The following is a 25,929-nucleotide window of genomic DNA, read 5'->3' as shown; positions in this document are numbered from 1 at the left end:
TCTTGGACTCCGCGATTCTATTATAGCAACCCGCGGGAATCTGGAAATGTGGCTTTGCAGCTTAGCTTGAAAACAAAGGTGGCAGGAAATCCTGCAGTCATGTTTATAATGTTCTAGTGATTAGAAAGATTCCCCTCCCTGGTGACGCACTCCTCTGCGGCAATCACTGCTGGAGTTAAACATCAAATGATAAAGTAATTTTAGTGGCACCTTTATTTATCTGTAAGGCTAAGTTACTTTGTCTATCTCTGCTGCCAATGCAAAAACAAAATCATCGCATGCAGCATTTTGCGGGCGGGACTGTTAAAACGAGCGTGTGGGTTGTGCCACCCCGCCCCATCATGGGTACTGACCTCCCCACCAACAAAAATACGTGGGACGGCACGGTGGCTCAGTGGGTAGAGTCGCTGCCTTACAGCGCCAGAGACCCGGGTTCGATCCCGACCACGGGCGCTGCCTGTACGGAGTTTGTACGTCCTCCCCGTGACCTGAGTGGGTTTTCAACGGGTGCTCCGGTTTCCTCCAAACATGTGCAGGTTTTGTAGGTTAATTGGCTTTGGTACGATTGCAAAATGTCCCCGGTGTGTAAGATGTTTAAGAAAGAACTGCAGATGATGGAAAAGATGGAGAGACTCAGTTACTGCTACCACTGAGTTTCTCCGGCTTTTTTTTGTCTCCCTGGTGTGTAAGATAGTACTAGTGTGCGGAGGTCGCTGGTCGGCACGGATTCGGAGGGCCTGTTTCCGCTCTTTATCTCCAATGAATGAACGAATATTTTATTGTCACAGTGAAATTCTTTGCTTGCACGGTATGCAATTATTCACCACATCAAGAGGGCCGACAAAGTTACACCAAACTAATCTGCAGGAGTCGCTGCCTCAGAAAGACAGCCAGCATCTTCACAGACCCACACCACCCTGGCCACGCTCTCATTTCACTCCTGCCATCGGGAAGAAGGTACAGGAGTCAGGAAACTCCATGTTCCAGGACTCCAGGAAGCTCGGAAGATCCAGCTTCAAGGGGGGCTACTTCCAAACAACAATCAGGCTCTTGAACACTACAAATACTAAAGGGCCTGTCCCACTTTCCCGAGTTATTCACAAATTCTCCCGAGTTTTCAAACTCGCAGAATGTTCGTAACGAGTCCGTAGGAATTTGTGAGTTAACTCGGGAAAGTGGGACAGGCCCTTTACTAAACAATGAACTACAAAATGTTTTGGGTACACTAAGGGCATTAGGCATTTGCAATATTATTAGGCTCTTTTAATTATTATTTTTTTGCTTATTATGTTATCTTTGTGCCTAATTGTTAGTTAGACAATAGACAATAGACAATAGGTGCAGGTGTAGGCCATTTGGCCCTTCGAGCCAGCACCGCCATTGAATGTGACCTTGGCTGATCATCCCCAATCAGTACCCCGTTCCTGCCATCTCCCCATATCCCCTGACTCTGCTATTTTTAAGAGCCCTATCTAGCTCTCCCTTGAAAGCATTCAGAGAACCTGCCTCCACCGCCCTCTGAGGCAGATCGTTCAATTCCCTTCCTATGTTAAGAGGTGATTTTGTTTGAGGAAGGACATTCTTCCTATTGAGGGAGTGCAGCGTAGGTTCACAAGGTTAATTCCCGGGATGGCGGGACTGTCATATGCTGAGAGAATGGAGCTGCTGGAAAGGTCGAGACCTTTCTTCAGTCTCATTGCCCTATGTACTGTCAACGGAACATGCTGCCTATCTAATCAGATCAGATATTACTGTACATAAATACAATCATATCTGATTCAAGTCAAACTCAGGTGCAATAGAAAAGATGAAGAGGTATATGGGTCAAACAGAGGTAAATGGGAGTAGTGAAAAGCTTAGATGGGGCATCTTGACTGGCATGGATGAGATGGGCCGAAGGGCCTTTTCCCGTGGTGCATCGGTAGAGTTGCCACCTTACAGTGCCAGAGACCCGGGTTCGATCCTGACCCCAGGTTCTGCGTGTACAGAGTTTGTGCTGTACTTTCTCCCTGTAACCATGTGGGTTTTCTCCGGGTGCTCCGGTTTCCTCCCACACATGCATGTGAATTGGATTCTGTAAATCGTCCCTGGAGCGTAGGCTAGAATGAGTGTACAGGGGGGGGGATAGCTGGGTCGGCGTGGACTCAATGGCTGGAAGCGCCTGTTCCCGAGCTGTGCCTCTAAACTAAAACTAAAATGTGCTGTATGACTGTGTGGAAGAAGTGGCCGACATTTCTAAAATATGGAGGGGAACATCAACAGGCCCTTCAAACAACTCGTCCATGCCGACCAAGACACTCCATCTAATCTATTCCCATTTACTCATGTTTGACCAATATACCTCAATCTTGTCTGTAAAACTTTGACCCATTGGAGCTGTTATCAGGCAACTGAACCATCCTCCACAACCAAAGATCCTTGTACACCGGTCACTAAAAGTTGGCGTGCAGGTACAGCAGGCAGTGAAGAAAGCTAATGGAATGTTGGCCTTCATAACAAGAGGATTTCAGTATAGGATTAAAGAGGTTCTTCTGCAGTTGTACAGGGCTCTGGTAAGACCACATCTCGAGTATTGTGTACAGTTTTGGTCTCCTAATTTGAGGAAGGACATCCTTGTGATTGAGGCAGTGCAGCGTAGGTTCACGAGATTGATCCCTGGGATGGCGGGACTGTCATATGAGGAAAGATTGAAAAGACTAGGCTTGTATTCACTTGAGTTTAGAAGGATGAGGGGATATCTTATAGAAACATTTAAAATTATAAAAGGACTGGACAAGCTAGATGCAGGAAAAATGTTCCCAATGTTGGGCGAGTCCAGAACCAGGGGCTACAGTCTTAGAGTAAAGGGGAGGTCATTTAAGACTGAGGTGAGAAAAAACCTTTTCACCCAGAGAGTTGTGAATTTATGGAATTCCCTGCCACGGAGGGCACTGGAGGCCAAGTCACTGGATGGATTTAAGAGAGAGTTAGATAGAGCTCTAGGGGCTGGTGGAATCAAGGGATATGGGGAGAAGGCAGGCACGGGTTATTGATAGGGAACGATCAGCCATGATCACAATGAATGGCGGTGCTGGCTCGAAGGGCCGAATGGCCTCCTCCTGCACCTATTTTCTATGTTTCTATGTAGCGAGCGAGATAGATCACTCGACGGAAAAGACGTAGTACGGTCATGGGCAGATTCATGGGTAATTTTCGGCCCCATTTCCATAACCAGCTTCCGCCTCCGCACCAAAGATCCCATAGGATACTAAGTCGGAGACGGAAGCCGGTTACGGAAACATCCTCGTGAAAATAAAAGTTATTTGGTAAAAATCTTCTCCTCATTTTCAGAATTTTAATTTATTAACACAAACTGTTCCCCCACAACGTTGATTACACTGGGAGTCGGGTCGGGTCGGGTTACGGAAATGGATGAAAAAAAGGCCCACGTTCCGCTCCGTTGCGTACTACACATCAGCCCATTGCATTTAGCAGGAGTGGTCTATCTTGCTCCGCTATAGGTTCTTTGTCGCAACTATAGATCAGTTCTGATCTACTATCCACGGCTTTGATCGGACTTGGCTGGCTTTACCTGGCACTAAACGTTATTCCCTTATCATGTATCTGTACACTGCGAATGGCTCGATTGTAATCAGGTATTGTCTTCCCGCTGGTACACAAAATTGCTGGGGAAACTCAGCGGGTGCAGCAGCATCTATGGAGCGAAGGAAATAGGCGACGTTTCGGGCCGAAACCCTTCTTCTTTGTCTTCCCGCTGGCTAGTTAGCACGTGACAAAAAGCTTTTCACCGTGCCTCGGTACACGTGACAATAAACTAAACTCAACTAAACTAAGCGTTCTCCCCGTGACCTGCGTGGGTTTTCTCCGGGTGCTCCCGTTTCCTCCCACGCTCCAAAAACGTACAGGTTTGTCGGTTAATTGTCTTGTAATTGTAAGACAGTTACACAGTTCAGTTCAGTTTAGTTTATTGTCACGTGTGTCGAGGCACAGTGGAAAGCTTTTGTTGAGACAAGCTTTTGTGATAATAAACTGAACTAAATTAAAGGTAAAATATGAAGGTAACAACACAGCAAACGGAGATAAAACGTAGTCGGAGACAGTCAGACTGGTGGGAGAACTGGGAAGGGGAGGGGATGGAGAGAGAGGGAATGTAAGGGCTACTTGAAGTTAGAGAAGTCAATGTTCATACCGCTGGGGTGTAAGCTGCCCAAGCGAAATATGAGGTGCTGTTCCTCCATTTTGCGCTGGGCCTCACTCTGACAGTGGAGGAGGCCCAGGACAGAGAGGTCAGTGTGGGAATGGGAGGGGGGGGGGGGAGGAATGTAAGTTTTTGGGAGATCGGGTTTGGTGGAACGAGCGGAGGAGTCCAGCGAAACGAAAGTATGTCCTGTGTTGTTCATCAGCGTTTCTTTCTCCCCCCCTGTTGGTCCACTGCAGTGTGGCTGTCCAGTCTGCTGGACCTCTGCTCCTTCTCGCTGAGTCCCGGACCACACGCCGACGCAAGGTGCAAGGGCAACGAATGTCACAAGAACGCCACATGCAAGCAGGTGGCGGGCAAGCTCGGCTGCTACTGCAATGCTGGTTTCACGGGTGACGGAGTGAAATACTGCGAAGGTAGGTCACGTCACTCCGCAGTTGCGCCTCTCACGGTTTAACACGGGTGGCGAAGAGGCTTCCACAGACGAAGCACGGTGGCGCAGCGTAGAATTGCTGCCTCACAGCGCCAGACAATGGACAATAGACAATAGGTGCAGGAGTAGGTCATTCAACCCTTCGGGCCAGCACCGCCATTCAATGTGATCATGGCTGATCATCCACAATCAGTTCCTGCCTTCTCCCCATAACCCCTGACTCCACTATCTTCAAGAGCCCTATCTAGCTCTCTCTTGAAAGTATCCAGAGAACCGGCCTGCACCACCCTCTGAGGCAGAGAATTCCACAGACTCACAACTCTCTCTGTGTGAAAAAGCGTTTCCTCATCTCCGTTCTAAATGGCTTACCCCTTATTCTTAAACTGTGTGGACCCTGGTTATGGACTCCCCCAACATCGGGAACATGTTTCCTGCCTCTAGCGTGTCCAAACCTTTAATAAGCTTATATGTTTCAATGAGATAACCTCTCATCCTTCTAAACTCCAGAGTATACAAGCCCAGCCGCTCCATTCTCTCAGCATACGACAGTCCCGCCATCCCCGGAATTAACCTTGTGAACCTACGCTCCACTCCCTCAATAGCAAGAAGACCCAGGTTCCATCCTGTCATATGTACGGAGTTTGTACGTTTCCCTCGTGACCTGCCTGGGTTTTCTTCGGGTGAAACATGAAAACATAAAAACATGGAAAATAGGTGCAGGAGTAGGCCATGCGGCCCTTCGAGCCAGCACCGCCATTCAATATGATCATGGCTGATCATCCAAAATCAGTACCCACTTCCTGCTTTCTCCCCATAATCCTTGATTCTGTCAGCCCTAAGAGCCATATCTAACTCTATGTTGAAAACATCCAGTGAATTGGCCTCCACCGCCTTCTGTGGCGGAGAATTCTCCAGATTCACAACTCTCTGGGTGAAAAAATGTTTCCTCATCTCAGTCCTAAATGGCCAAACCCTTATTCTTAAACTGTGACCCCTGGTTCTGGACTCCCCCAACATCGGGAACATTTTTCCTGCTCCAGTTTCCTCCCACACTCCAAAGACGTGCGGGTTTGTTGGCTAATTGGCATCAGTAAAAATTGTTCCTAGTTTGTTAGATAAAACTAGTGTAAGGGTGATCGCTGGTGGGCCAAAGGGCCTGTTTCCACTCTGTATCGCTAATCTATGTTCCACCAGGTGGCGCCGCGATGGCAGCCTCGCCAACAGTCTGTCTGTCCTTTCATAGAAACATAGAAACATAAAATATAGGTGCAGGAGTAGGCCATTCGGCCCTTCGAGCCTGCACCGCCATTCAATATGATCATGGCTGATCATCCAACTCAGTATCTTGTACCTGCCTTCTCTCCATACCACAAGGGCCACATCTAACTCCCTCTTAACTATAGCCAATGAACTGGCCTCAACTACCTTCTGTGGCAGAGAGTTCCAGAGATTCACCACTCTCTGTGTGAAATCTGTTTCGCCTTTCGTCTTTTAAATTATTTTTAGTATGTTTTAAAAGTTTGTGTTAATGTTCTCTGGTTTATTTTATGTGGGGGGTGGGGGAGGGGATCGGGGGAAACGTTTTAAAATCTCCTACCTTGCCGGAGATGCGATTGTTTTCCGGATCGTATCTCCGGTCGCTCTGCGGCCTAACATCATGGAGCTGGCGGCATCGCTCGGGACTGACTTCGAGCCCCACTGCGGGGCTGTGGACTTACCATCGGGGCCGATTCCTTGCCTGGGATCAACGCTCCAACCACGGCCCGCGGACTTTAACACCAAGGAGCTCGCAATCTCGGAGAGACTGAGTCGGGAGCTCCAAAACCGCACGACGTTCGACTAGCCCCGACCCGGGGTCCGATCGCCGGCGCGGGGGAGCTGACATCCCCCGATGCAGGAGCTTGATCGCCCCGACTAGGAGCCCCGCCGCCGGCTACTGGAGTCAAGATCGTCCCGTCAACGGAAGGCTCAAGGCCCCCGACCCGATCTCCAATCAGTAGCCCGTTCCTGCCTTTTCCCCATATCCGCTATCTTTAAGAGCCCTATCTAGCTCTCTCTTGAAAGTATCCAGAGAGCCGGCCTCTGCCACCTTCTGAGGCAGAGAATTCCACAGACTTCCATACTTGGCTAATAAGGTATGACTATGACTATGATTATGATTAAAACTAAACTAGACTGCAGATTCTGGTCTTGACCGGAAACGTCCCCTTGCTGTGCCCTTTAATAATAATAATAATAAATTTTATTTATGGGCGCCTTTCAAGAGTCTCAAGGACACCTTACAAAAATTTAGCAGTTAGAGGAAAAACATGTAAGGGGAATGAAATAAATAGTAGAGACATGACTAGTACACAAAGTAAAGACAGAATTCAATTCAAAACACAATATGAGGCAATTAATGCACAGATGAAAAGGGAGGGGGACGTGGGGCTAAGGATAGGCAGAGGTGAAGAGATGGGTCTTGAGGCGGGACTGGAAGATGGTTAGGGACACGGAATTGCGGATCAGTTGGGGGAGGGAGTTCCAGAGCCTGGGAGCTGCCCTGGAGAAGGCTCTGTCCCCAAAACTGCAGAGGTTGGACTTGTGGATGGAGAGGAGACCGGCTGATGTGGTTCTGAGGGACCATGAGGGTTGGTAGGGGGAGAGGAGGTCAGTGAGATATGGGGGGGCCAGATGGTGGAGGGCTTTGTAGGTGAGGATCAGGATTTTGTAGGTGATCCGGTGGGAGATGGGAAGCCAGTGAAGTTGTTTGAGGACTGGAGTGATGTGATGCCAGGATTTGGTGTGGGTGATGAGTTGGGCGGCTGCGTTCTGGACCAGTTGGAGTCGGTTGATGTAGGTGGAGCTGATGCCAAGGAGAAATGAGTTGCAATAGTCCAGTCGGGAGGAGATGAAGGCATGGATGAGTCTTTCAGCAGCGGGCGGTGTGAGAGAGGGTCTGAGTTTGGCGATGTTGCGTAGATGAAAGAAGGAGGTTTTAATGACATGGCGGATGTGATGCTCAAGGGAGAGGGTGGAATCAAAGATCACGCCAAGGTTGCGGGCCTTGGGAGATGGGGAGACAGTGGTGCCGTCGATGGTGAGAGTGGGGTTATTGATTTTGCTGAGTGTGGCTTTGGAGCCTATGAGGAGGAATTCTGTCTTATCGCTGTTGAGTTTGAGGAATTATGTTGCATCCAGGTTTTTATAGCTGACAGACAGGAGTTGATATGGGAGAGCAGGGGGGGGGGGGGGGGGTTGTGGGGGGATTTGGTGCCGAGGATAGATCTGGGTGTCATCGGCGTAACAGTGGAAGTCCAGGTTGAAGTGGCGGAGTATCTGACCAAGGGGGAGGATGTAGATGATGAAGAGGAGGGGGCCGAGTACGGAGCCTTGGGGAACGCCTTGAGTGACTGTGGCTGTAGCAGAGGTGTGGTTGTGGAGAGAGATGAAGTGGGATCTGTTGGAAAGGTAGGAACGGAGCCAGCTGAGATACCTTTATCCTGTATCTGTACACTATGGATGACGGTCACCCTGTAACGGAACCTACAACTTCCTGACCAACAGACCACAAACAGTGATGATAGATGACAAATCACCCTCCACGATAATTCCTCAACACCGCGTTCTCAGCCCCCCTTCTATACTCTTTGTCCACCCACGACTGTGCCGCCAAATACAAACCCAACTCAGTTTACAAATTCGCAGTCGGCAGTCATGGTGGCGCAGCGGTAGAGTTGCTGCCTCACAGCGCTAGAGAACCGGTTTCGATCCTAACTACGGGCGCTGTCTGTACGGAGTTTGCACGTTCTCCCCTTGACCCGCGTGGGTTTTGTCTGAGACCTTCAGTTACCACCCACACTCCAAAGACGTGCAGGTTTGTAGGTTAACTGGCTTGGTGTAAATGTAAAATTGTCCATAGTGTAGAGTAGTCTTTGTGTGAGGGGATCGCTGGTCGGGGGGGACTCGGTGGGCCGAAGGGCCTGTTTGTGTGCTGTATCTCTAAACCAAACTAAACTAAACTAAACTAAACTAAACTGAACGCAACTAAACCAAACTAAACTGAACTCAATTAAACCAAAGTTTACAGCTGTCAGAATCCATAACACCAGAGTGGGAATAGGTCACACTTGATCCAACCATTGTGCAGGCCCTACCTTTAATGAATCTCCTCAGTGCACCTCCCTTCAGGCATGCAGGGTGGAGTGGATTGTGCCTTGACCAGGTTAATTGGCTTGTAACTTGTTCCGAGACCTTGTGCCTCTCTTCCCCTTGAACCTCTCACCCTACCTCCCAATGGCTAATCGGGACCCGCAATCACCAGAGTGGAAGGAAGCGACCAATTTGTTTTGGAACGCGGAGCTTGAATAATATCCTTTCTGCAATGCCTGTCAAAGGAGATTTTGTGTAGCTGCAGAGAGTTCGGCTCTGCTGTTTACGGGACGGCCGTGAGATAGGTTGGAAAACAAGAACAGGCGGCAGGGTGGCGCGGAGGTAGAGTTGTTGCCTTACGGCGCCAGAGACCCGGGTTCCATCCTGACTGCGGGAGCTTGTCTGCACGGAGTTTGTACGTTCTCCCCGCGACCCGCGTGGGTTTTCTCCGAGATCTTCAGTTTCCTCCCACGCCCCAAAGACGTACAGGTTTATAGGTTAATTGGCTTGGTATGAATGTACAAAAAAAATATTGCCCTTATAGTGTGTGTAGGATAGTGTAAGTGTGCGGGGATCGCTGGTCGGCGAGGTCTCGGTGGGCCAAAGGGACTCTGTATTTCTAAACTAAAAAGGAAAACTAAAATAGGACTTGGAGGGCTGGTTTGTTAGACCAGGGTCTGGTTCAGTAAGACAGTAGGAATTAGGGTTGTCAACTTTCTCACTCCTAAATAAGGGACAAAAGGTCAAAATACGGGACAAATTCCCAACAGCAATTCGTTGACCGACTCGGCCGTGGCTGGGTGAATGATGAGTTGGCCCGGGTGCTGGACTGCACACAAAGCCCAGCCAGCGGGCTAGTCCGGCGCCCCATCCAACTCGTGAGCCGATGATCGGCCGTGAGAAGGAGGGGTGGTGGTGGTGTTGGCGGTAAGCGAAGGTCCGAAGGTCGGACAGCTGGCCGGACTGCCGACGGACGGGGCCACGGGCGAGGAGCCGCTGCTGCTGCTGCTGCTGCTGCTGCACTCCATGGGCTGCACTACATCAGGATGGGTGAGGCAGGGCCGGACGCGGCGCTCCAACCCGACAGTCCCCTCGACCCGAGTAGTAGCGGTCAAATACGGGACAAGAACCAATTTAGACCAATATACAGGATGTCCCGGCTAATACGGGACAGTTGGCAACCCTAGCGTGGACTCAGTGGGCCTAAGAGCCTGTTTCCATGTTGTGTCTCTGAACTGAAACCCGAGCACCCGGAGGAATACCCACGCAGTCACAGGGAGAACGTACAAACTCCATGCAGACAGCACCTGTGGTCAGGATCGAACCCAGGTCTCCTCCACTGTGAGGCAGTAACTCTACTAGCTGCGCCACTGTGCCCAGTACTTTTGTAAATCCTTTGAAGCGTGTGAATGGGACCATACGTTCATGTGTAGTAGGAACAGAATTTGGCCATTCGGCCCATCAAGCCCATTCCATCATTCAATCATGGCTGATCGAACTCTCCCTCTTAACCCCAATCTCTCGCTTTCTCCCCTGGTGATCGATGGTCGGCATGGACTCGCTGGGCCGAAGGGCCTGTTTCCATGCTGTTTCGCTAAAACTAAAACTAAAAACTAAGAGACAACCTCGAGGAAGCATGTCTTGTCTGTCCGGAGTTTGTACGTTCTCCCCGTGACCTGCTCGGGTTTTCTCCGAGATCTTCAGTTTCCTCCCGCGCTCCAAAGATGTTCAGGTTTGTAGGTTCATTGGCTTGGTGTAAATGCAAATTGTCCCGAGTGTGTGTAGGATAATGTTAGTGTGCGGGGATCGCTGGTCGGTGCGGACTCGGTGGGCCGAAGGGCCTGTTTCCGTGCAGTTCCCCAGTGTGAAAATAGACACAAAATGCTGGAGTAACTTCAGCGGGACAGGCAGCCTAGCCTCTCTGGAGAGTAGGAAGGGGTAACGTTTCAGGGCCGAGACCCTTCTTCACCCTAGTTGGTGTTATTGGGACGACAGATGGCACAATGGGCTAAGTGTTCGGCTGGCAACCGGAAGGTAGCTGGTTCGAATCCCGCTTGGAGTGCATACTGTCGTTGTGTCCTTGGGCAAGACACTTCACCCACCTTTGCCTGTGTGTGTCCTTGGGCAAGACACTTCACCCACCTTTGCCTGTGTGTGTGGATGTAATTATGTGAAGCACTTTGGGGTCAATGCAAGTTGACTAAAAATGTGCTACATAAATATATTGTGTGGGGGAATGCTGGTCGACACTTAGTCGATGGGCCGAAGGGCCTGCTTCCACGCCGTTTGTCTCCAAACTAAACTCAACCATCCCCCACGATTCCCCACTGCCAACGAGTCTCTCTTCCAGAGTCCCTGGCTATTTATACATACAAGCATATCTTTCCTATGTTTGAAAGGGTCACCTCAATGGTCAGCACTCCTCGTTCTTGGCTGCCACACATGCAGACACAGTTGTTTGTGATGCGGACGGACATTGTGTGGGGAACTGGCCGCCTCCCAGGGACAACAATAGAGCAGCAACTTGCCAAGACCCAGGGAGGCTGTCGACTGGGGCTTCACGCTGGCTCAGCGGTAGAGTTGCTGCCTCACAGCGCCAGAGGCCCGGCTTCGATCCCGACTACGGGTGCTGTCTGTACGGAGTTTGTACCTTCTCCCCGTGACCCGTGTACAAGTTGTTCCCCCGGTTCTCCGGTTTCCTCCCACACTCCAAAGACGTACAGGTTGGTAGGTTAATTGGCTTGGGATAAGTTTAAATTGTCCCTAGTGCATGTAGGCAATAAACAATAGACAATAGACAATAGGTGCAGGAGTAGGCCATTCGGCCCTTCGAACCAGCACCAGCCATTCAATGTGATCATGTCAGATCATCCCCACTCAGTACCCCGTTCCTGCCTTCTCCCCATATCCCCTGACTCCGCTATCTTTAAGAGCTCTATCTAACTCTCTCTTGAAAGCATCCAGAGAATTGGCCTCCACCGCCCTCTGAGGCAGAGAATTCTACAGACTCACAACTCTCTGTGTGAAAAAGTTTTTCTTCATCTCCGTTCTAAATGGCTAACCCCTTATTCTTAAACTGTGGCCCCTGGTTCTGGACTCCCCCAACATCGGGAACATGTTTCCTGCCTCTAGCGTGTCCAAACACTTAATAATCTTAAATGTTACAAAATTCTTAAGGGGTTGGACAGGCTAGATGCAGGAAGTTTGTTTCCGATGTTGGGGGAACAAGGGGTCACAGTTTAAGGATAAGGGGGAAATCTTTTAGGACTGAGATGAGAAAAACATTTTTTACACAGAGAGTGGTGAATCTCTGGAATTCTCTGCCACAGAATGTAGTTGAGGCCAGATCATTGGCTATATTTAAGAGGGAGTTAGATGTGGCTAAAGGGATCAGGGGTATGGAGAGAAAGCAGGTACAGGATACCGAGTTGGATGATCAGCCATGATCATATTGAATGGCGGTGCAGGCTCGTAGGGCCGAATGGCCTACTCCTATTTTCTATGTTTCTATGTTTCTATGTTTCATTAGGGGTAAAGTGTGGGGATTGCTGGTCGGCACGGACTCGGTGGGCCAAAGGCCCTGGTTCCGCGCTCAATCTCTAAACTAAAGACTCAGTCCGTAGCTGCTTCATATCAGCCAGATTTATCCCACAGAATGTGCAGAAAGGAAGATGGGAGTTTGTGAAAGGAGGGACAGAAGGAAGATTAGACCTTTATCTGAACTGTGGCGGATTGGGCGGCACGATGGCGCAGCGGTGGAGTTGCTGCCTCACAGCGCCAGAGACGTTAGATTTGGTGGTGTTCAAGATCCAAGATGGCGCTGTTGCCAGGGCGACTCTTTGCCCGCTGATCCCTGTCGTGGATCTGCTATCTTTCATTACAATCGCTCCATTCTTTTTCACCTTTATTTCAACAGCAGATTGTGGACGGCTCGATGGTAATCATGTTTTGTCTTTCTGCTGACTGGTTAGCACGCAACAAAAGCTTTCCACTGTACCTCGGTACACGTGACAATTAACAATAAATGGGTGGGGGGGGGGGGGGGGGCATGGTGGTGCAGTGGTAAAGTTGCTGCCTCACAGCGCCCGAGACCCAGGTTCGATCCTGACCGTGGGCGCTGTCTGTGCGGAGTTTGTACGTTCTCCCCGTGACCTGCGTGGGTTTTCTCCGAGACCTTCGGTTTCCTCCCGCACTCCAAAGACGTACAGGATTGTAGGGTAATCGTAAATTGTCCCGAATGCGTGTAGGATAATGTTAATGTGCGGACTCGTTGGGCCGAAGGGCCCGTTTCCGTGCTGTATCTCTACACTAAGAAGAAACCAATCTGTTAAGCTGGAGTTACTCAGCAGGACAGGCAGGCAGCATCTCTGGAGAGAAGGAACGGGTGACGTTTCGGGTCGAGACCCTTCTTCAGACTATCTTCATGTTTATCTTCGGTTTAAACCAGCATCTGCAGTTCCTTCTTACACGCTAATCTGTTCAGGAGTACATGTTGCGTTTTCTATTTTAACGTAGGCTAGTTATCACTCAGCAAGCTCTCACAAGCCCAATTATTTCAGTCTTTAGTGATACAGCGCAGAAACAGGCCCTTCGGCCCTTCGAGTCCACTCCGACCATCCTGTACACTAGCTCCATCCTACACAATAGGGAAGCTTTACAATTTTACCAAAGCCAATTAACTTACAACGTCTTTGGAGTGTGGAAGGAAACCAGAGATCCCTGAGAAAACCCACTCAGTTTGTACAAACCTGTATGTGTTTGTAGGTAGATTGGTTACCTCTATTTTTTTTTTTTTTTTAATATAAATTTATTCAATTATTAAAAAATAATATTACACTACAATAAAACAAGCCAGAACCCACCACCATAATACAATACAAACATGTAATAAACTACTATACAACTATGATACAATCCTTACGCCCCTGTCCCACTTAGGAAACCTGAACGGAAACCTCTGGAGACGCCCCACCCAAGGTTTATGTGCGGTTCCCGGAGGTTTTTGTCAGTCTCCCTACCTGCTTCCACTACCTGCAACCTCCGGCAACCACCTGCAACCTCCGGGAACCGCACGGAAACCTTGGGTGGGGCGCAAAGTCTCCAGAGGTTTCCGTTCAGGTTTCCTAAGTGGGACAGGGGCATAAAACTAAACCCAACTAAGTATTGATGGTACACAAAATTGCTGGGGAAACTCAGCGGGTGCAGCAGCATCTATGGAGCGAAGGAAATAGGCGACGTTTCGGGCCGAAACCCTTCTTCAGACTGATGGGGGGTGGGGGGGAAGAAGAAGGAAAAGGGGAGGAGGAGGAGGAGCCCGAGGGTGGGCGGATGGGAGGGTGGGAGGAGACAGCTAGAGGGTTAAGGAAGGGGAGGAAACAGCAAGGGCTAGCAAAATTGGGAGAATTCAATGTTAATGCCATGAGGGCGCAAGGACCCCAGACGGAATATGAGGTGCTGTTCCTCCAATTTCCGCTGTTGCTCACTCTGGCAATGGAGGAGACCCAGGACAGAGAGGTCGGATTGGGAATGGGAGGGGGAGTTGAAGTGCTGAGCCACCGGGAGTTCAGGTAGGTTATTGCGGACTGAGCGGAGGTGTTCGGCGAAACGATCGCCCAACCTACGCTTAGTCTACGATTGATGCCTCATACCTCATATATCGCTTCGGCAGCTTACAACCAAGCTGCATGAATATTGATTTCTCTAACTACAAGTAACCCTTGCATCCCCTCTCTCCCATCCCCTCTCTCCCATCCTAGTCTGCTTTTAGTTTACTTTAGACCCACCTCCAGTTTAAATTCCATTTGGAATATTTTGGAGGACCAGGAAACCAAGAGATATCTGCACGGACCGACCAGCGATCCACTAGTCACAATTTTTTTTAACATTTACCAAGCCAATGAACCTACAAACCTGTACGTCTTTGGAGTGTGGGAGGAAACCGAAGATCTCGGAGAAAACCCACGCAGGTCACGGGGAGAAGGTACAAACTCCGTACAGACGGTGCTATCGAACCCGGGACTCCGGTGCTGCATTCGCTTTAAGGCAGCAACTCTACCATCGCACCACTGTGACCGCCCGTCTTGGCGGTCCTCTTGCTCATTTCACTGTGTGCATCACTTTGTTTGCCCCCAGCGAACAACGGACCATTGTGGGCTCCACCGGTCCTGAGTCATCGGTGCCGGCTCTGATTTGTTCTGCGCCTTCCCACACCTCTAGATTCACCCCTCCCCCGGCACTCAGTCTGATGGAGGGTCTCGACCCGAAACGTCACCAATTCCTTCTCTCCCGTGACGCTGCCTGGCCCGCTGAGTTACTCCAGCACTTTGTGACTATCTTCGAAGTATTCTTGGTGCTGTTAAAATGCAAGAACATTAGCAGCTGCACTCCAAAGCTTCCACAAACTACAATGTGATAAATGGCCAGATGTCTATATTAGTGAAGTTGATTGAGAGATAATTTCCAGGAATAACTCAGTTGCTCATCCCTGAAGCAGCGCCTCGGGATCATTTGGGTTTCCAAGATAGAACAGAGATTTCTAATAGAAATGTGTTTAAAGTCATCGTTGAGTATCGTGAATCGTTTGTTCCTCATTCAAGAGCAGGACAAGCCCACGCAGATGTTAGGGCCACAGTTACATAGCAGTTAAATCACCACATCCTAGGAGTCAATATCATATAACCATATAACCATATAACAATTACAGCACGGAAACAGGCCATCTCGGCCCTACAAGTCCGTGCCGAACAACTTTTTTCCCTTAGTCCCACCTGCCTGCACTCATACCATAACCCTCCATTCCCTTCTCATCCATATGCCTATCCAATTTATTTTTAAATGATACCAACGAACCTGCCGCCACCACTTCCACTGGAAGCTCATTCCACACCGCTACCACTCTCTGAGTAAAGAAGTTCCCCCTCATGTTACCCCTAAACTTCTGTCCCTTAATTCTGAAGTCATGTCCTCTTGTTTGAATCTTCCCTATTCTCAAAGGGAAAAGCTTGATCACCAACAACTTCTCCTGGACCACCCATGTTGAAGCAACGACCATGAAAGTACACCAATGCCTCCACTTCCTCAGAAGGCTTAGGAAGTTCGGCATGTCCCCCCTACAACTCTCACCAACTTCTACAGATGCGCCGTAGAAAGCATTTCATCGGGATGCATCACAGCACGGTTTGGGAACAGCTTCATCCAAGACCGCAAGAGATTGCAGCAAATTGTGGACGCAGCCCAGACCGTCACACAAAATCCATCCTCCCTTCCATTGACTCCATTTATACCTCACGCTGCCTCGGCAAGGCCAGCAGCATAATCAAGGACCAGTCGCACTCCTGTCACTCCCTCTTCTCCCCCTCTTCCATCGGGCAAAAAGTATAGAAATGTGAAAACGCACACCTCCAGATTCAGGGACAGTTTCTTCCCAGCTGTTATCAGGCAACTGAACCATCCTATCAACAACTGGAGAACAGTCCTGAGCTACTATCTACCTCATTGGAGACCCTCGGACTATCTTTAATCGGACATAACTTTATCTTGTTCTAAACATTATTCCCTCCATCATGTATCTGTACACTGTGTATGGCTCGGATAGTAACCATGCATTGGCTTTCCGCTGACTGGTTAATACGCAATAAAAGCTTTTTACTGTACCTTGGTACACGTGACTATAAACTAAACCAAATTTTATTTTAGGATCTCATTCTCACTCTGATTTCCGTCTGATGAAGGGTCTCGACCCGAAACATCATCTATTCCTTTTCTCCAGAGATGGTGCCTATTGATACATATAAGATTATTAAGGGTTTGGACACACTAGAGGCAGGAAATATGTTCCCAATGTTGGGGGAATCCGGAACCAGGGGCCACAGTTTAAGAATAAGGGGTAAGCCATTTAGAATGGAGTTGAGGAAAAAACGTTTTCACACAGAGAGTGGTGAGTGTGTGGAATTCTTTGCCTTAGAGGGCAGTGGAGGCTGGTTCTCTGGATGCTTTCAAGAGAGAGTGAAAGCCCTGTCCCATGGTACAAGTTCATTCAAAGAGTTCTCCCGAGTTTGCCCTGATTCGAACTCGGAGATTTACGGTAATGGCCACTCGTTGGTACTCGGGGCTCTCGTGGACATTTTTCAATATGTTGAAAAATCTTCACGAGTCTTCCCGAGCTTACCTGCCGTTAGCGAGTCTTCCCGAGTACCTGCCGTTAGCGTTACGAGCCGCTAAGAGACGTCCCCGAGCTCCGACGTACCCGCTACATTCATTCTCCGTGCTTACCACGAGTTTGATTTTTTTTTAACTCGGGACAGCTCTTGGAATGAACTCGTACCGTGGGGCAGGGCTATTAGATAGAGCTCTTAGGGATAGTGAATTTAAGGGATATGGAGAGAAGGCAGGAACGGGGTAAACGGGGTACTGATTGGGGATGATCAGCCATGATCACATTGAATGGCGGTGCTGGCTCGAAGGGCCGAATAGCCTCCTCCTGCACCTATTGTCTATTGCTTGTCCCGCTGAGTTATTCCAGCATTTTGCGTCTATATTCGGTGTTAACCAGCATCTGCAGTTCCTTCTGAAATATCTTTTTTTTAGGATGGTTTGATCTAAGTCCAAATTGCTGGTTTTTGGTAAATAATGTTTAATGGAACACAGTGGAAGATAACCATCAGGGAGAAACGTCAGTTGTGGTCAACATTCATCAAGCCCTCTGTCTAAAGTTGTGTCCATCAGCACGTAACTCAGCTATTTGTTCAAGGGATATTATGCCTGGATCAAAGTCCTGTTTACTTGACGGTTTGCCGTTGATATCATTGATGTGGGGAGGATGTTTCCACTAGTGGGAGAGTCTAGCACCGGAAGTCACAGCCTCAGAATTAAAGGACGTTCCTTTAGGAAGGAGATGAGGAGGAAATTCTTTAGTCAGAGGGTGGTGGATCTGTGGAATTCATTGCCACAGAAGGCTGTGGAGGCCTAAGTCGGTGGATATTTTTGAGGCAGAGGTAGATAGATTCTTGATTAGTACGGGTGTCAGGGGTTATGGGGAGAAGGCACGAGAATGGGGTTAGGAGGGAGAGATAGATCAGCCATGATTGAATGACGGAGTAGACTTGATGGGCCGAATGGCCGAATTGGACACGCTAGAGGCAGGAAACATGTTCCCGATGTTGGGGGAGTCCAGAACCAGGGGCCACAGTTTAAGAATAAGGGGTAAGCCATTTAGAACATGGACGAGGAAACACTTTTTCTCACAGACAGTGGTGAGTCTGTGGAATTCTCTGCCTCAGAGGGCGGTGGAGGCAGGTTCTCTGGATGCTTTCAAGAGAGAGTTAGATAGGGCTCTTAAAAATAGCGGAGTCAGGGGATATGGGGAGAAGGCAGGAACGGGGTACTGATTGGGGATGATCAGCCATGATCACATTGAATGGTGGTGCTGGTTCGAAGGGCCGAATGGCTTAAAACTGCACCTATTGTCTATTGTCTATTGTCTATTGAATGGCCCAATTCTGCTCTTATCACTAAAGACCTTATGACCGTATTCGTGCCTCTTGAAGCTTCTCACAATCAGGGCAACAAAAACAACGTTGGCGTCAGATTAGAAAAATATAGATTTTCACAAGATAGGGCGGCACTGTGGAGCAGCAGTAGAGTTGCTGCCTCACAGCTCCAGAGACCCGGGTTTGAACATGACTACGGGTGGTGAGGGTGGTTCAGTTGCCTGATAACAGCTGGGAAGAAACTGTCCCTGAATCTGGAGGTGTGTGTCTTCGCACTTCCGTCCCTCTTGCCCGATGGGAGAGGGGGAGCAGAGGGAGTGGCCGGGGTGCGACTGGTCCTTGATTATGCTGCTGGCCTTGCCGAGGCAGCGCGGGGTGTGGATGGAGTCGACGGCAGGGGAAGGTACCCGAAAAGGTCACCTGTTCCTCCTCTCCAGAGATGCTGCCCCCTGAGCCGCTGAGTTACTCCAGCAATTTTGTGTCCCGAGTCTGGTGGTGCGCGCTTTCAAGATTCCGTACGGTCGGCTGGGCGGGAGCGGGGAGAGAATGGAATGACAGGGGTGGGACGAGGAAAGACTGTGAGAGAAAAACAAATCCAGTTGAGGGGAGAAGTCACAGGACATCCCCATCATGTGCACAGATACATCCTGCCTGCGTTTGCCCGATGTGTACTTTGGCTGGGGCTGCTTGCTAAACATCTCCCCAGCCTTTCATGTTGTACTTCCTTCCCCCCACTCCTTTAACACAACACCATCTGCTGCACATGTTTAACCACTGATTATGGATATACAAATCATGGATCTGTAGGAAGGAACCGCAGGTGCTGGTTCACTCCGACCATAGACGCAAAAATGCTGGAGTAACTCGGCGGGTTAGGCAGCACCTCTGGAGAGAAGGAATGGGTGACTTTTCTTCAGATTGAGAGTCTGGGGAGAGATATGAAAAGGTAGAAGAAATGAATTTGAGATATGAGTTACAGAGATAGGTTGAATAAGTTAGGTCTTTATTCTCTGGAGCGCAGAAGGTTAAGGGGGGACTTGATAGAGGTCTTTAAAATGATGAGAGGGATAGACAGAGTTGATGTGATCAAGCTTTTCCCTTTGAGAATAGGGAAGATTCAAACAAGAGGACATGACTTCAGAATTAAGGGACAGAAGTTTAGGGGTAACATGAGGGGTAACTTCTTTACTCAGAGAGTGGTAGCGGTGTGGAATGAGCTTCCAGTGGAAGTGGTGGCGGCAGGTTCGTTGGTATCATTTAAGAATAAATTGGATAGGCATATGGATGAGAAGGGAATGGAGGGTTATGGTATGAGTGCAGGCAGGTGGGACTAAGGGAAAAAAATTGTTCGGCACGGACTTGTAGGGCCGAGATGGCCTGTTTCCGTGCTGTAATTGTTATATGGTTATATGTTATATGCAAAAGGACAAATCAAAGCCAGCAACGATGATCAATGAATGGTGGAGTCCACAATGGTCCATTGTTGGCTGTGGGGAGTTATACCGACGGTGAAACTCAGCAGGACAATAGTCATCATTATGGATGGTGTGTGGCACACTCGTGCTGAATGAAATGGGGGCGGTGTGTTTGATAAAGGGCCCCACCTCGATAAGGGCGGCACGGTGGCGCAGTGGCAGAGTTGCTGCATCACAGCGCCAGAGACCCGGGTTCGATCCTGACTACCGGTGCTGTCGGTACGGAGTTTGTACGTTCTCCCCGTGACCTGTCTGGGTTTTTCTCTGAGATCTTCAATTTCCTCCCACACTCCAATGACGTACAGGTTTGCAGGTTCATTGACTTGGTGTAAATGTAAAATTGTAACTAATGTGTGTAGGGTAGTGTTAGTGTGCGGGGATCGCTGGACGGAGTGGACACGATGGGCCGAAGGGCCTGTTTCTGCGCTCTATCTCTGAACTAAACGAAGCTAAACCTTGTTTGCCGGCCTTCCACAGCTTCTGAGGGCCTCACGTACCAACGTATCAGGAAAGTAGAGGTGGGGCAGAAGTCACAGGGCCGCTCCCATCTCTGTCCAGTGCCCACATCTGGCACAGGGCCACCCACTGCCATCTCCTGGCTTTGGCTAAGACCATACCCGAGTTGGGTTGGGTTGGGTTGGGTTGGGGTTGGGGTTGGGGTTGGGGTTGGGGTTGGGTTGGGGTTGGGTTGGGTTGAGGTTGGGTTGGGTTGAGGTTGGGTTGGGTTGAGGTTGGGTTGGGTTGAGGTTGGGTTGGGTTGGGGTTGAGTTGAGGTTGGGTTGGGTTGGTTTGGGTTGAGTTGGGTTGGGTTGGGTTGAGTTGGGTTGGGTTGGGTTGGGTTGGGGTTGGGGTTGAGTTGAGTTGGGTTGGGTTTGGTTTGTTTTGGTTCAGTTTGCTTCAATTATCTGCAGTTTAGTATGTTGTCACATGTACCGAGGTACAGTGAAAAGCTTTTGTTGCGTGCTAACCAGTCAGCGGAAAGACGATACATGGTTACAATCGAGCTATTCACAGTGTACAGATACATGATATGTGAATAACGTTTAGTGCAAGGCAAAGCCAGCAAAGTCCAATCAAAGATAGTCCTAGGGTCACCAATGAGGTAGATAGTAGTTCAGGACTGCTCTCTGGTTGTGGCAGGATGGTTCAGTTGCCTGATAACAGCCGGGAAGAAACTGTCCCTGAATCTGGAGGTGTGCGTTTTCACACTTCTGTACCTTTTCCCAATGGGAGAGGGGAGAAGAGGGAGTGGCCAGGGTGCGACTGGTCTTTGATTGTGCTGCTGGCCTTGCCGAGGCAGCGTGAGGTGTAGATGGAGTCAATGGAAGGGACTTGATGGGCAACCCATGATATTGAGCACAGTTGTTGTTTAATTGAACTGCAGTTGAATATTTTCACTGATGATATACACAAAATGCTGGAGTAACTCAACAGGTCCGGCAGATGGAGAAAAGGAATAGGTGACCTTTCGGGTCGAGTCTGATGAAAGGTCTCGACCCGAAATGTCACATATACAGTTATTGTCTAGTTTAGTTTAGTTTCGAGATACAGCGTGGAAACAAGCCCGTCGGCCCACCGATTCCGTGCCGACCAATAATCCCCGCACACCAACACTATCCTACACACACTAGGGACAATTTACCGTCTTTGCCGAGACCATTTGACTTACAAACTTGCACGTCCTTAGAGTGCGGGAGGAAACCGGGGCACCCGGAGAAAACCCGTGGGTCCTCGAGGAGAACGTGTAAACTCCTTACAGACAGCAACCGTTGTCAGGATCAAGCCCGGGTCTCTGGCGCTGTGAGGCAGCAACTCTACCGCTGCGCCACCGTGGCGCCCTCAATATTGCTGCTCTATTGAAAAAAATGGTTTCAGAAAGAGTTAAATTAGCTGAAGTGATTAAGTAGCAGCTGAACCACACACATGGAAAGAAAATCAAGGTTTTATATCGAATTTAGCACGTTAGATTCAGCCACCTGCCATTCAACCATACAATTTTCGACGTACATTACCTCAATAAGGTTACTTAGAATTCCCAAAGAAAGGCTCTCTGACACTGTGGATGGTTCACCTTGCCCATTATGCCCTTGAAAATGAACACACACTGAACACAAAATGAAAGATTCACGGCTATCGTTCATAATAGGTAAAAGTACACAGCTTTGAAACATATTGGTCGCGCAAGATGTGTTAGCCCATTCGACAAAATGATTCTGTGCCAGGGCCAAAGAATTCAATGTAAGGACCTGCATCCTTGAGAGTGGGAACATCAGGATGAGATTTAATTAATGGGTTTCAAAAGAGCAAAGGATTTGCCAGGTTTTTTTTTCCTCTGTTGAGGTGGGAGTCCAGTACAAGTGGGGCCCAGCCTCAATGTCCAAACACTGGCACGGTGGCGCAGCGGTAGAGTTGCTGCCTCGCAGCGCCGGAGACCCGGGTTTGATCCCGACTACGGGTGCTGTCCGTACGGAGTTTGTACGTTCTCCCCGTGACCTGCGTGGGTTTTCTCCGAGAACTTCGGTTTCCTCCCACACTCCAAAGACGTGCAAGTTTGTAGGTTAATTGTTACAACCTGTTACTTGTTGTAACTACAAATTATTACTTTCAAAATGCTTAAGGGGTTGGACAGGCTAGATGCAGGAAGATTGTTCCCGATGTTGGGGAAGTCCAGAACAAGGGGTCACAGTTTAAGGATAAAGGGGAAATCTTTTAGGACCGAGATGAGAAAAACATTTTTCACACAGAGAGTGGTGAATCTGTGGAACTCTCTGCCACAGAAGGTAGTTGAGGCCAGTTCATTGGCTATATTTAAGAGGGAGTTAGATGTGGCCCTTGTGGCTAAAGGGATCAGGGGGTATGGAGAGAAGGCAGGTACAGGATACTGAGTTGGATGATAAGCCATGATCACATTGAGTGGCGGTGCAGGCTCGAAGGGCCGAATGACCTACTCCTGCACCTATTTTCTATGTTTCTATGTTTCTATGTAATTGTCTTGGTATACATGTAAAATTGTCCCTAGTGTGTGTAGGATAGTGTTAGCGTGAGGGGATCGCTGGTCAGTATGGACTCGGTGGGCCGAAGGGCCTGTTTCCGTGCTGTATCTCTAAACTAAACTAAACTAAACTAAACTAAACTAAACTAAACTAAACTAAACTAAACTAAACTAAACTAAACTAAACTAAACTAAACTAAACTAAACTAAACTAAACTAAACAAGGCCTTCAAGGGAAGGTTTCAAACCAGTGCATGAAGGAGAGTGAAAACATAGAAATCTCTCCCTCAAAAAGTTCCTGTTTTTAATGTAATATTTCTAGGAATTTAAATTTAATAAAGGAGATATGTGGGGCAATTTCTTTTACACAGAGGTTGCTGAGTAAGCAGGTGGCGCAGCGGTAGGGTTGTTGCCTTACAGCGCAAGAGACCCAGGTTCGATCCTGGCTACGGGTGCTGTCTGTACGGAATTTGTACCTTCTCCCCGTGACCTGCGTGGGTTTTCTCCGTGTGCTCCGGATTCCTCCCACACTCCAAAGACCTGCAGGTTTGTAGGTTAATTGGCTTTCATAAAGTGTAAATTGTCCCTAGTAACGAGTACCTGGAACGCGCTGCCAGGGGTGGTGGTTCAGGCAGATATACGATAGTGGCGTGCATGGGATGTTTGGACAGGCACGTGGATATGCAGTGAATGGATGGAATACGGACCCTAGGTAGAACTTCACGCCGCCTCGGCAAGGCCAGCAGAGTCTGAAGAAGGGTTTCGGCCCGAAACGTTGCCTATTTCCTTCGCTCCATAGACGCTGCTGCACCCGCTGAGTTTCTCCAACATTTTTGTGTACCTAGCATAATCACAGTGTAGTCTCACCCCGGTCACTCCCTCTTCTCCCCTCTCCCATCAGGCATCTCCCATCAAGTATATAAACGCACACCTCCAGATTCAGGGACACTTCCTTGCACAGCTGTTATCAAGCTGTATTGCGTACAGTTTTGGTCTCCTAATCTGAGGAAGGACATTCTTGCCATAGAGGGAGTACAGAGAAGGTTCACCAGACTGATTCCTGGGATGTCAGGACTTTCATATGAAGAAAGACTGGATAGGCTCGACTTGTACTCGCTAGAATTTAGAAGATTGAGGGGGGATCTTATAGAAACTTACAAAATTTTTAAGGGGTTGGACAGGCTAGATGCAGGAAGATTGTTCCCGATGTTGGGGAAGTCCAGAACAAGGGGTCACAGTTTAAGGATAAGGGGGAAATCTTTTAGGGCTGAGATGAGAAAAACATTTTTTACACAGAGAGTGGTGAATCTCTGGAATTCTCTGCCACAGAAGGTAGTTGAGGCCAGTTCATTGGCTATATTTAAGAGGGAGTTAGATGTGGCCCTTGTGGCTAAAGGTATCAGAGGGTATGGAGAGAAGGCAGGTACAGGATACTGAGTTGGATGATCAACCATGATCATATTGAATGGCGGTGCAGGCTCGAAGGGCCGAATGGCCTACTCCTGCACCTATTTTCTATGTTTCTATGTTTCTAAGTAAACTGAACCATTCTCTCACCAGATGGAGAGCTGTCCTGACCTCCTATCCACCTCGTTGGAAAACATTGAATCATCTTTAATCGGACTTTATCTTCAACTAACCATTATACCCTTTATCCTGTGGACGACCTGATTGTAATCATGTGTCGTTTTTTTTGCTGACTGGACAAAAAAGCTTTCACTGTACTGTGGTGCCTGTGATCGTAATAAACTAAACTGGATTAGCCACAAAATGCTGGAGTAACTCAGCGGGACGGGCAGCATCTATGGAGCGAAGGAATAGGTGACGTTTCGGGTGACCCGAAACGTCACCTATTCCTTCGCTCCATAGATGCTGCCTCACCCGCTGAGTTTCTCCAGCATTTTTGTCTACCTAAAAATAGTTTAGTTTAAACATAGAAACATAGAAAATAGGTGCAGGAGTAGGCCATTTGGCCCTTCGATCCTGCGCCGCCATTCAATATGATCATGGCTGATCATCCAACTCAGTATCCTGTACCTGCCTTCTCTCCATACCCCCTGATCCCTTTAGCCACAAGGGCCACATCTAACTCCCTCTTAAATATAGTCAATGAACTGGCCTCAACTACCTTCTGTGGTAGAGAATTCCACAGATATTTAGTTTATTGTCACGTGTACCGAGGTACAGTGAAGAGCTTTTATTGCGTGCTAACAAGTCAGCGGAAAGACTATACATGATTACAATCGAGCCGTCCACAGTGTACAGATACATGATAGAGGGAATAATGTTTAGAGCAAGGTAAGCTTATGTCCGATTAAAGATAGTCCGAGGGTCTCCAGTGAGGTAGGTAGTAGCTCAGGACAGTTCTCTAGTTGTTGTTCGCCAGTTGACTCAGATTTGGGGTCTCGGCCCGAAACGTCACCCATTCCTTCTCTCCAGAGATGCTGCCTCTCCCACTGAGTTACTCCAGCATTTCGTGTCTATCTTCGGTTTAAACAAGCCTCCGCGGTTACTCCCTAAACTGGATTTAAGAATAAGGTGTAGGCCATTTAGAACTGAGATGAGGAAAATCTTTTTCACCCAGAGAGTTGTGAATCTGTTGAATTCTCTGCCTCAGAAGGCAGTGGAGGCCAATTCTCTGGATGCTTTCAAGAGAGGGTTAGATAGGGCTCTTAAACACAGCGGAGTCAAGGGATATGGGGAGAAGGCAGGAACGGGGTAATGATTGTGGATGATCAGCCATGATCACATTGAATGGCGGTGCTGGCTCGAAGGGCCGAATGGCCTACTCCTGCACCTGTTGTCTATTGTCTATTGGGTTAGTGGTGGTCTTGGCATCAAGTTTGGTGCAAAGAAATAGAATAGAGGGGAGGCCATTTAAGACTGAGGTGAGAAAAAACGTTTTCACCCAGAGAGTTGTGAATTTGTGGAATTCCCTGTCACAGAGGGCAGTGGAGGCCAAGTCACTGGATGGATTTAAGAGAGAGTTAGATAGAGCTCTAGGGGCTAGTGGACTCAAGGGATATGGGGAGAAGGCAGGCACGGGTTATTGATAGGGGACGATCAGCCATGATCACAATGAATGGCGGTGCTGGCTCGAAGGGCCGAACGGCCTCCTCCCGCACCTATTTTCTATGTTTCTATGCTTCTAACATGGTAAGGCAGCAAGGTCATGGTGTATCCTCGTTTAAGTTCTCTCTTCCCAGTGTTGG

The 25,929-nt window shown here is 48.8% G+C and overlaps 1 protein-coding gene across 1 annotated transcript in view; it reads left to right on the top strand.

The window, feature by feature from the left end:
• The window catches only part of adgrl4 (adhesion G protein-coupled receptor L4), a 91,549-nt gene that overhangs the window by 4,727 nt on the left and 60,893 nt on the right, over positions 1–25,929 (top strand). The window contains exon 2 of the mRNA XM_033029071.1: positions 4,438–4,614. Coding sequence (XP_032884962.1) covers positions 4,438–4,614 — 177 coding nt within the window. The remainder of the gene's footprint in view (positions 1–4,437; positions 4,615–25,929) is intronic.

The sequence above is a fragment of the Amblyraja radiata genome, chromosome 10 (genome assembly GCF_010909765.2).
Source record: "Amblyraja radiata isolate CabotCenter1 chromosome 10, sAmbRad1.1.pri, whole genome shotgun sequence".
In the NCBI taxonomy this organism is placed as follows: Eukaryota; Metazoa; Chordata; class Chondrichthyes; order Rajiformes; family Rajidae; genus Amblyraja; species Amblyraja radiata.
Note: the sequence above shows the minus strand (reverse complement) of the source record. Positions and strands in the feature narration are given on the sequence as shown.